Source organism: Lagenorhynchus albirostris, chromosome 17 (assembly GCF_949774975.1).
Source record: "Lagenorhynchus albirostris chromosome 17, mLagAlb1.1, whole genome shotgun sequence".
NCBI classification, from domain to species: Eukaryota; Metazoa; Chordata; class Mammalia; order Artiodactyla; family Delphinidae; genus Lagenorhynchus; species Lagenorhynchus albirostris.
Window position 1 is genome coordinate 62,890,983 of NC_083111.1, and position 12,363 is coordinate 62,903,345.

The 12,363-nt window shown below is 40.2% G+C and overlaps 1 protein-coding gene across 3 annotated transcripts in view; it reads left to right on the plus strand.

The window, feature by feature from the left end:
• The window catches only part of COLEC10 (collectin subfamily member 10), a 117,296-nt gene extending 105,580 nt beyond the window's left edge, over positions 1 to 11,716 (plus strand). For all 3 annotated transcript variants that reach the window (XM_060128107.1, XM_060128106.1, XM_060128105.1), the window contains 3 exons: positions 4,638 to 4,691; positions 6,291 to 6,386; positions 8,268 to 11,716. In XM_060128107.1, the coding sequence (XP_059984090.1) occupies positions 4,638 to 4,691; positions 6,291 to 6,386; positions 8,268 to 8,659 (542 nt within the window). In that variant the 3' untranslated portion in view covers positions 8,660 to 11,716. The remainder of the gene's footprint in view (positions 1 to 4,637; positions 4,692 to 6,290; positions 6,387 to 8,267) is intronic.
• Positions 11,717 to 12,363: the final 647 nt, after the last annotated feature.

Sequence of the window (12,363 nt, forward strand, 5' to 3'; positions counted from 1 at the left end):
AGGTGTAGCCAGAGTGTAGGATGTTGGACTTCGAGATTTCTGAGATGCGACCAAGTTATATAAGGTTAAGATCTCAAGTATTGCCCTAGAGATGAGCAGAAGTAGAGTGGGAGGCTAAGTCATTGCCATGAACACGTCCAGAATTCAAGGCCTTCATTAATTATTCTAGATGTTGCACATTCCTAGATTTAGATGTGCCAAATCTAGATGAGGCTCCAATCAGGAGGGTTGAAGTTCATGATCTTGAGCCTGGTCTTAATCCTGTCATAGAATAAGACTAGGTAACTTTGGAAGGAAGGGTGGTAGACGACGAGTCAAGGGGTAGGATCAAAAGTTTTCATATGATTTTCTGAGCCTTAAAATGCATGAACTTCCAAAAATTGGAGAAGTAACAGTCTGGAACGGATAGTGTTAACTAACCTTATCTTCTTCAGGCAATTCCTTATTCAAACTCAGTTGCCTATACATCTAGTGCACACCTCCATCACTTTATTATCGTCATGGCTTGTTAGGTTGTCTGTTTCATCCAATACACTGTGGATTTCTGGAGGAAACAAATGAACAAAAGCTATATCAGGTCTCTTTGTTTAAAGTGTATGTGAGGATGCTGCTTTTTAACCATTTTATTCTAATGTCTACTATACAGTAGAAACTTTCTAAATGTTTGTTGCATTAAGGATGAAAAAATAAATGATATACATTATTTCCTATGATGTGACCTTCTTTTCTACTCTTTATTTCTAAGTACCACTTTCCCTTAACATCAGTTTTCACCATTGGTTAAGATTTTTTACTCCTCCAGAGCTATGTCATGTCCTGGAATTTCAAAAAAAAAAAAAAAAATGGAGGTTCATTGCTCTGGCTCACCTGGATTAATTTCATTTTTAATCTGAACTTTGAAATTTATTGTTCTCATTTTGTCATTGGTCCTTCTAAATGACTCATTGATCCTTTTTCACTGACTCAGATTAATCTCAGCTTTCTGGGCTGACCTTAATGTTGTCACTTGAATGGATAAGGTAGCTTTCTGGATGTCAATATTTCATTTCAGGAATAGGAAAGGATGATTTAGCATAGGTAAATTCAATCCCACGACAAAATAGATGCTTTTACTTAAGGTTAATAATCTTTTTTACAGTGAAAGTATTATGGTGCTTGTTTGTTTAAATGCAACCTCTAATTCTTCAACATTAAGACAGTTAATACAGAGGTGTTCTCACTTATGGGTCAAAAATAAATTTTTGCGTATGCTTTAAACCAGATTTCGTTTTGGGGAAGTAGACACTATGAGGTCACATTCACCATGAATTGGCTAAGTACTTGGCATGCTTTCCTTTACCATAACTCTGATTTAGGGGGCAGAAGCTAACCCTGGTTGAACATCCTCTGGGCGTCAAGCACAGACCTAATCCCATGATAACATTATCTAATTTATCCTTCTTAATGATCTTATGACTTAAGGTACCACTATTCCACTTTAAAAATGAAAGAAATGGAGGCTTAAAGGAATTAAGTAACCTGTCCATGTTTAGCTATTAAATGGCATAGTCAAGATTCAAGCCCTGTTTTTTCAGACTTCCATGGTCTTTCATTCCACCACACTCCATTGACTTTCCCATCTGTTAAAAAACAGGAAAGGAATTCATGTCAAAATACTGGAAAGTAGGGCTTCCCTGGTGGCGCAGTGGTTGAGAGTCCGCCTGCCGATGCAGGGGACACGGGTTCGTGCCCCGGTCCGGGAAGATCCCACATGCCGCGGAGCGGCTGGGCCCATGAGCCATGGCCGCTGAGCCTGCGCGTCCGGAGCCTGTGCTCCGCGACGGGAGAGGCCACAACAGTGAGAGGCTCGCGTACCGAAAAAAAAAAAAATACTGGAAAGTAGTCACAGTGCTTACATCTTCTCAGAAAAAAAAAAAAAATCCATGCATCAATTCAAGTATCTATTTCCCACATTAAGATCCAGTTAAAGGCTACTGCTTCAATGAATCTTGCCCTACTCTGATCCACAGCCGTCTTTACCTTCTCTGAAAACCTACCAGGCAATTCCTTTATTTCATTCTGTTTGTAGACAATGGTGCTAATGTCTCATCTCCTTGGTCTCTTATGTGCACTTTGTTTTCCTTAAAAACCTATTTTTTTGGCCGTGCTGCGTGGCTTGCAGGATCTTCGTTCCCTGACAAGGGATTGAACCCGTACCCTCGGCAGTGAAAGAGTCCCAGCCACTGGACGGCCAGGGAAGTCCCCCAAAACCTATCATTTTCTAAAGCAAATACTCTATGTATGCTTTTTTTTTTTAATATTCATTATTGGGCTTAGACCAGAACTAGGGTCATAGCAGAACTAGAATCAATTTTCAACCTATGTTGAATTGAAAGGATTCACATATAAAGAAAATAAACGATTTGTAATTAAAATATTAAGCCATATTCATATGAACCTTCAAGTCCATATTGCTTTTGGTGATGATAGGACTGATATTCCTTTCAACTTTTTATAACGTTTTTTGAAAACTTGGCTTCCCTTCATTAAGTCATTGGTTAAGTTATTTGAAAAGCACCATGAATTGGGGAGTCAGAAGTGGTTGGGTTTCAATACCAGCACTGCTATTGAATGGCTGGATGTCCTTGAGCAATTTATTTTGCCTCTTTGATCTTCAGTATCTTCAGCTGTAGAATAAATATAATGATAGTACCTAGCTCATTGGATTTAATATGATAATACCTATAAAGTACCTAACTTGACAAATGATTGGTACTCAGCAAGTATATATTCCTTTTCTTCCATTAACATACTCTCAAAATCTAGTCTCATCTTTTCCAGTTTACATATAAGGGAAATGAGGAGTTTGCAGGACACAGCTTAGGTGTGTCCAGATCAATCTTCCTCATCAGGGTGCTGGGCATATGTTTATGCTTCTTTCCCAACTGTACCTCTGCTGTACCTTGTTTCCTATGTTGCTCCTACCTTCACCTGCTGAAGCTCCAATGCCATCTCTTCAGGAGAGCCTTCCTTCATTCTTCCAGCTGGGGCACTACCTCTTCCAACTCCCTTCTGCATTGGACAGAGTATGTTATCTCTGTTCATGGTCTTTCTTATAATATTTATCACATTCCATTGTCATAGATTTCCCCATTGTTTCATTTCATCCAAGTACAAGTTCTGAGGCATTCCCCAGCATACTTAAACTACATTTGGGGTTTCAAGGACTCCCCTCCTTTTGTCTGGGGAGCTGTGGCATCACTGTAAAGAAAAGTGTCCACATGGGTCAATTTGGAAAGGCTCAGCAAATCCTGGGGGCCCTGGCAGGCATGCCTTTCTGCATGATCAGTGGCCAATAGTACGGGACTCAATGAAAAGCAGTCAGCAGACAGTGATGAAAGAATGGCTAGTTGGCAGGCAACATGGGGAACCTTTTGGGTTTTAGAGTGGCTCCCAGGTTTTCCCTTTTGCGGGGAAAAGAAGGGGTTAGGCAGAACCTCAATGCTGACCCCATTGCCCCTTACATTGCCCCCTCGGTCATATACCCAATTCCTGGCCACATCATTATCCTACAAGAGTAAGCCTCATACTCTTTTCTAGCCTGGATGACCTTCATCCTGTATTCATCCCCCTGAATTCTTTCTTATTCTTTTTCCAGATCACCGTTGAAGCATAAACTCTGTTTTACTTCTATCAGGGTCTTCTCTTTGGAGAAGAGTACTTCAGGGCCCAAAGCTTCAGGCAAACACTTCCTCTTATAAATCAAAAGTTTTGCTTTCAATTATTGTGCCTGATGTGGGCTTCAAGAGCTTATTTTGAAGTTGAAAAAATTCAACCTTTTTTTCCTCTCTGCTTTAATAATTCTGATTCTCTGAAAACTGTTTTGTGGATGTCTCTGACTGAATAAGAAAAGGGTCAAATACAAAAAAGAGCAGAGAGGAAAATGATCAAGGTTGATATGTCAGTATAATATTTTTGACACAACTTTAAAATATGGATATTTGCATATATCACATCTCTTCCAAAAAGCATAAACTCTTTCAAGCCAGATGTTTAATCTTGTCTCTCTTTATACCCTTTCAAAGTACCAAACAAGGCTTTTGTCTTGCATAGAGTAAGTAAATAGTAAGTATTTGTTGAATTAAATTGAAAAAGCACGATACATGTTTTTGAAAATCCAAGGGCAGAGGCACATGGAAGAACTTGGGGGCACAATAAATACACAGACACTGTGTAGTGCTAATCAGTTGATCCAGATGTGTAAAACAATGGCACTTTTTAAATTAAAAACATGCAGAATATTGTCTTAGCTTTGCCCAGAAGGCCACATTATAAAAACATGTTAGTAAGATCAGTGACACAAACTTAAACGTTTATACATCCAACTGGAATTCTACATTCCATCTAATTAAATTATGACTTGTTTGATTTGTTGTACCTGTAGAGCCAACTCAAAATCAAATTATTTTTATAAAACCAAGGAATATTTGTTGGAGATATTGCAATGAATTTTAAAACCTCTTTCCTGTTGTTTTAGGTGTATAAGATATTGTCTGCCTGAAATAATTCTATTTCATTAGATTTTATGCGTTCTCTTCTATTCATCAATAACACTATTTTATTTAGTTGTTCTTTTCATGGCTATTGTTTTTCTTCAGGTGACAAAGGGGAAAAGGGTTTGCCTGGGATACCTGGAGGAAAAGGCAAAGCAGGTATAATATACTTAGTTTTTCTTCTTAATTTTTAGCATCATTCCAAATCTATTCATCTTAAAAATGAATATATTTTATAGAAAAACAATAGTCTTTTCAGTGGGATTAACCTCATTTTCCTTGGGCCAGAAGCAAGAGAAGAATGAAAATTTCCTCTGTATCTGCTGGTGACTTTCCAAGCCTCTGGGGAAGGGGAGGATGGTGATTCCACCCCTCCCATGCTTACCATGAGGCAGCAAACCCAGCACCTCAGGAAGCAGCCCTCATTCTCCGAGACCAGGAGGAAAATCCACGAGGGCCACAACAATTGGACCAGCACGTCTTACATTCCACCAACATCTCAGCCAAATACTGGCCAAGCAGTTTGCCAGCAGCAGACTGGCCTGATCCAGTGAGGCCCTGTGGTTGCAGAACATGCCTCAGTGGCCGGGGAGTTTCTCCCTGATACTGAAAGAGAGGTCTATTTCCAGCGCTTGATGCAAGGAAAAAAGTAGCTTGTTCTTGGTGAGCTTCAATTATTTCTATCCGTAAAGGTGTAGTGCGGACTAATTCTAAGAGCTCTTTTAACTTCCTTATATTTAACTGTGAATGTGGATAAATAAAGCCACAGATATTTTTTTTTCCTTTGGCTAATAGAATTCATTTTGCTTTTCAACAACCAAAGAAACAAAGCAAATGGAAATGTTGACATGAAGCAGCCATTAAATAGGAAAAGGGAATCATTTGAATTTTTTTTAACTTTTTATTTTATATTGGAATATAGTTGATTAACAATGCGTTAGTTTCAGGTGTGCAGCAGAGTGATTCAGTTATACATATACACGTGTCTATTCTTTTTCACATTCTTTTCCCATTTAGTTGTTACATAATATTGAGCAGAGTTCCCTGTGCTATACAGCAGGCCCTTATTGGTTATCTGGGAATCATTTGAATTTTACATCATTTTCCTTACAGTTCTTTCTCTGCCACATTACCAGTAGGTAACTGAAAAGGTAAATGAGCAAAGGGGAATTAATGGCAGAAGTTAAAATCATAGTTAATCCACAAATGGAAAAACTGACTCTTGAAATTGTAAGATAGATCTATTCACAAGATTTAAACTTAGTCCTTGAAACATAAGCTATACTCCAAATGGATAATCAGAATTAACATTTATTTCATCGTGAAAGTTTTCTCCTGTCTTGGCAGAGTTGTGTGAGCCAGTGAACAATGCAGTAACAGAAGAGAAGACTGGCTAGAAATATGTTTTTTAAAAGCTGTAAAGATTTTATTCTGAGACTGGTATGTTCTGTGTTCAACAAAATGCCAAATGGTCCACAATATGTGTACCGTGCTTAGTCATATTGACAGTTCTTTTAAAAAATCTCGTTTAGAACTGTGTTTTAACTAATTTAAAATATTTAAAAAGATATTTTCTGAATTCCTAAAGACAAGGTATATCAGAAACCCTGTATTACATAAAAGACGAAAAGCATAGCCGTTCACAGAGAGACGTAGCCAGACCTGAAGAAGACAGTAAATACTGGGAAGAGAGCAATTGCTCTTTTCAACCAGTCTGCTAGTGCTTCAACATGAATTCACAGCTTTGTCATTTAAAAGGGACTGTTTGTGATTGCGGAAGATACCGAAAAGTTGTTGGACAACTGGATATCAGTGTGGCTCGCCTCAAGACATCGATGAAGTTTGTCAAGAATGGTGAGTCTCTTCTATTGCTTTGTACTATTTATCCGTGGATTTATCTCTTTCAACACTGCAATTCCAACATCCCTAGCAGGAAATAACTTTGGGCAAAGGCCTACTGAGATAGTGTCAACGGTTTAAAGGTCTCTCAAAATCCTAATTATCCACTCACTCTAGGACACTTCAGGTCCACTTCCTGTGGACATACATATGTGCGTTCCTATGGGTAGAAATGGGTGCTGTAGTGAGAGAGGGGAAGGAAGAAGAGGCAGAGTTTAGCTAGCTGGGCCTTAAGAAAAAAAAGGCCCAGCTTTCAAACAGCCAGCATCTCAGAAGGTAAAAGTAATAATAAAAACAACAGCTACTTTCTTGAGTACTTGGAATAACAATAATTTTTATGATTAGACCAAAGCTTAGAGAGATTACCTTACCCATAGATACAAGCTAAATGAACAGTGGAGCACGGATCTGAACACAGGTTTCATGACTCCTCTACCCTCAGTGCAAATCAATAGGAACATTATGCATTTCTCTAAATTGTGCAATTTTCCATATCAGTCACTTTTGTTTTCCCTTGTATTTCCCTATTAAAGTGCTCAATAAAGCCCTTAAAGTGGGGCTTATGTGCCCTCTCCTGAGACAGTATGAATGAGGGAATTCATTCATACTGTCTCATTCATACTGTTATGGTTGGTTTCACTTTGTTGTACTTTTATTTATTATAATCCAGCCATATTTATTGTACAATACTGGAGGCGCACGGTTGCCATCTTGTGTCCATTCTCGTCTTGTAATACTAAAGGCATAGGAAATGTTTGATATGAACTAACCCTCAGTTATAACTCTAGTTATAACCTATACAGAAGATGCCGCATCTGACATGACTTGGACGTTAATGAATAAACCAGACCCCAGAGGTTCAACATAGTGCAATAGTCCTTAACATTTGAGTGCTCATAGATTTATTTGTAAATTTTAACTTATAGACCCTAAAAAGATGTATGTAGATGCCCCCATAGGCCAAAACGTACATAGCATATTATGAGCTCGGGATGATTCTGAGTCCCCAATTCTGTCCTGAATCATACTCAGAAGCTCAGTCTACTTCATGTACCTGGAGTGAAGTATAGACCATCTATCTCAATTGATGTATACGTTCACAATCTAGGAAGCTGGCCCATAGGGACAAACTTCTGTATTATTTCCATATCAGTCCAATAAGCCTTTACCACCCCCTAACACTGTTCCAGGCACTGAGGCTACAGAGTGGCAAAGACATGGTCACTGGCCTCAAGATGCTCACAGTTCAGTAGAAGAGACACACAAACAATTAGACTAGAATGTGTCAAGTGCTGTGAAGTGAAAGGGGCAATGGAAATATAGGGGAGAATGCACAGGAGTGCTCACGTCTGTCCAGGAGCATTGAAAAGGCTCTTATAGGAGAGAACACTTCCACTAAGATCTAAAGGATGGGTAGGAATTTGCCGGATAAAGCAGTAAGAAGACCTTCCAGGCATGAAAGGTACGGAAGTGGAAGAGAGAAGGTCATGCTCATGGAACGGTAAGTGTGGCAAAAGCATAAACTAGGAGGGGAAAAATTGTCTGAGATGAGCTGAGTGACAGTTCATATAACACATCTTTGTCAAAATAGCTCTCTGCTTCACATTGTGAGGGAAGTGAAGGAGAAAAAGACAAGGGAGGACCAATGACAGGAGTTTTTTCCCCATTTGACAGCTAGAAAGGTGGAGAAAATATTGAACCAGTGCCCACCTCATGATAGGGTCTTGGAAAAGAATTTTAAACGTTGAATAAATGAATTTAAGTTAGCAATATTTTATACTTAGCGTTTCTCTTTTTGACATATATAATCACATTCTTCTTTTCCTTGCTGCAAAGTCATAGCAGGGATTAGGGAAACCGAAGAGAAATTCTACTACATTGTTCAGGAGGAGAAGAACTACAGGGAATCCCTGTCCCACTGCCGGATCCGGGGTGGAATGCTAGCCATGCCAAAGGATGAAGCTGCCAACATGCTCCTGGCAGACTACGTCTCCAAGAGTGGCTTCTTCCGGGTGTTCATCGGGGTGAATGACCTTGAGAGAGAGGGCCAGTATGTGTTCACCGACAACACTCCACTGCAGAACTACAGCAACTGGAAGGAGGGTGAGCCCAGCGACCCCTACGGCCACGAGGACTGTGTGGAAATGCTGAGTTCAGGCAGGTGGAATGACACAGAGTGCCATCTTACCATGTACTTTGTCTGTGAGTTTGTCAAGAAGAAAAAGTAACTTCCCTCTTGCTGCACATTTGTCATTTCCCTGTGACTACCATGGCAGTTATTTTTATCCATCTTTCCTGTCTAATTACACTAAATTCATTCTGACTCAAGGCAAGTGAGAAATGCTAGACTGAGGTTTGGAATCTCCATCGCCATGCTCGTCCATGACGATTTTGAACATTTTCATACACGGTATGTTACTGAGCCATAAGCTCACCAGGTTATGGGTCCCAAGAGAGAGCTTGAATTACTAGTTGTGCAGGAGGTGGTTGTCTATGTCTCCAATGAAGTTCTCACTTGGCATTTGCTCTGCCATCTCTCCCTAGAGCCGTAAACCACTGTCTATCTGGCCCAGTGGATAATTGGATAGTTGGTTGGGGATGATTAGGCGCCAAGCCAGACATATGAGAGGCTCTTCTCTTAGGAATGTCAAGGTATTATCTGTCTTTGAACCCAAGATCCCCAGTTCTTTGACCAGTCACCCACCATGGCCATAGCCACACACGCAAGGTCCTCTTCTTTGCATACCCTCAGAAATACTTCAACTCTAAGCCTTTATAGGAGGAACTTCTAGCCTAGTGCCCTGTTCCAGACCATATGGAATCATGCAGATAACTTCTGTTCTTCTGGTTGATGGCCTTCACTGAAGTATACCCAGCCTTGGCCCCCTTTCTGTAGGCCCACAGGTAAATTCCAGGCCTCCAGATATTAACCCTGTGATCTGAGGAAAAGGGAGCTCTAGAAATTGAAAAGAAAAAAAAGAAAAGGCTAGCTCCCACACAATGTTATTTATAACCCTCCTGCTAAATTGCCCCCTTTATTAATATGGCTCCATGTTTCCTCATCTTAAGTTTATCCATAGCAACTTTTCTCCCTTTGGGCATGGAGAATGAAGGAAAGGGTTTGTGAAGCCTTCAGAAAACTCTAGAAGCTTCAGGGTGCTACCAACACCAAGTCTCTAAGACCCTTGTCTGCCTCTAATATATCATGCATGGTGACATTTTGTGGGAGGCCCTTTATTCTCTGCAACTGTATGTTGTAAAAATCTCACATCAGTGATGCCTTCAAGTACTTTCAAGTACATCACAAGAATGTGTCAAGTGTGGAGCTTGGAACGTGCCTGAGGCTCACATTTACTAAGCTGGTAAAATTCTACTTTGAACTGCAGATCAAACCTCAAAGCAGCTCTAAATTGAAATTTTAAAATAAAAGTTCAACAAAACCCTAGATTATCCCCTTATAAACTGATGCTCCAGTTATAGTTTGTGACATATAATTAGACGTTTAAAATGCTGGCAAAACAGTTAATGAGGGGCTTCCCTGGTGGCGCAGTGGTTGAGAATCTGCCTGCTAATGCAGGGGACACGGGTTCGAGCCCTAGTCTGGGAAGATCCCACATGCCTCGGAGTGGCTGGGCCCGTGAGCCATGGCCGCTGAGCCTGCGCGTCCGGAGCCTGTGCTCCGCAACGGGAGAGGCCACAACAGTCAGAGGCCCACGTACTGCCAAAAAAAAAAAAAAAAAAAAAAAAAAAATTACAAAGCAGGACACCATATCAAATCCAATATCCTGGGGTAGAATGCCAGCCAAGAGCTTGAGGAACAAGAATCTAGAAGCACTTAGAGGAAAAGAAAGGGATTCGAAAAGAGGAGAGAGGGAGCAGACAGTAAACATTGCCTATGGGCAGCTCACACCGGGATCCATGTTCTGATTTGTTCTAAGCCCCCCAAGTATGAATATTAATTGTGTGTACCGTCCATACTATTCTAATTTCTATTATGATTATTATAATAATAACAACATTTCTCTCAATGACTCATCGTTGCTGCCAGTGCTTCCAAGAGAAGATGACAAGAGTTTCAGAGATAGGATTCATCCTGAGACCTTGCCTGGGAGAAATTTTGAAGGCACTACACACTTAATTAGATTTGCTATAAAACTTACTTTGTGCTTTACAAAATAAATGTCTTCACATAACATTTTCCATGTGATCCTGATAAACTCTGTGAAGTATGAAGGGCAGACGTTTTTACTGCCATCTTTCCAATGAGAATACCGAGGTCCAAGGAAGCTAAGCAGTTTACCAAAATCAACTCATTTGAAAGAAAAGCAGGATTTCACTCTGCTGATTGAAACTGTCAATCCAGTGTTCTCTCCAGCATATGTTTTTTGGTCTTATATGGAATGGAATTTCATCCACGATTCTCTTATGATAACAGGGGCTCAAATAATCTCTCTTGATTACTTTCCAAAGTTAAAGATTAGGGTTAATTAATAGAAATGCTGGGGATTCAGAAACTTGCCTTACAAATATGGTACTCACTGGTTTCTTTTGAAATTCAGGAATGTCTACACATGTCATTAATGTTGAGGAGGTGATTTAGTTCAGTGTCACTACAGTTTTGCAAATAACTACAGATTTAGGGAAAGCAAGGCAGGTATATTAAAATTAAGATTTGCCAAAACTAAAAATGAGCAAGTAATTATTTGCCCCATAAGAGAATAAAGTAGATAATTCCCTTCAATAATTAGCATTTAAAATCAATTTCATTCTCCAAAGTTAAATGTATATTCAACTTTTCAGGAACATATCTGGGCACTTCCCAAGGATGACATAAAGGTTCCAGGGGAAGACAATTAAAAATTTATTCACAATTGCACAATGCTGCCTTTTCAAAGCAACACGCTCTATAGCCAGACAAGAAGAAATATCTTATGTCCAGAGTCATTGCCCAAACACTGTAGAAGGGTATACATCCTGTGTTGAGAGAAATATAACAAACATTGATTACACTTTGGACAACTCACCCATAAAAACTACTGACATTAAAGAAGATGTATTTTTTCCTGCTTAGATGTACGAGCTTCTTTGATTGTTATTAACCAGTTAATTTCCAGCTCTCTGGATTGCATACCTGGAGACCATAAGATGTCTGTGGAATAGGACAGGTTAACTAAACAGCAGCATGCACTGCGTTTGCCACAGATGGTATACATACGTACATTGTTTTTCAATATAGGGCTTTCTTTTACTGCACTCCTAACAGGTGGTCACACAGTCCATATTTGAAGGTTTTGGCTAATTTTCTAACCCCATTAGAAAGTTTTTCCTTACAGTGAAATAAAATATGCTGTCTCTAATTTCCATCTACGTCCTTGTTCTCCCTTCTGCTGTTCATAACTCTGAGAGGTCTGACCCTGAGACCAGCTGGATCAGCCTCTAAATGAAAGTACAAGTCAGGGCAGGGAGAACTGTGCTCACTGCGGCACTGGTTACTAAGGTGGATACCCAGTGTTTTTTTTGTTTGTTTTGTTTTGGGTTCGCGGGCCTCCCACTGTTGTGGCCTCTCCCGTTGCGGAGCACAGGCTCCGGACACGCAGGCCCAGCGGCCATGGCTCATGGGCCCAGCCGCTCCACGGCATGTGGGATCTTCCCGGACCGGGGCACGAACCCGTGTCCCCTGCATCGGCAGGTGGACTCTCAACCACTGCGCCACCAGGGAAGCCCGATACCCAGTTTTGTACATTTCTCTAACTCTATATAGTATGCCCCACTCCCATTGAATTCAAATTTTGTTGGTGAGGCATTAGAGGCACAGATATAGAGTAGAACTGGGATTGAAAGTCATGTGGGGCATCTCAATTATAAATAATCTATTCATCAGGAGAGGGTATTCAGTGGAGAGGGTTCAACCCTAAGGGAGGAGGCTGTTAAG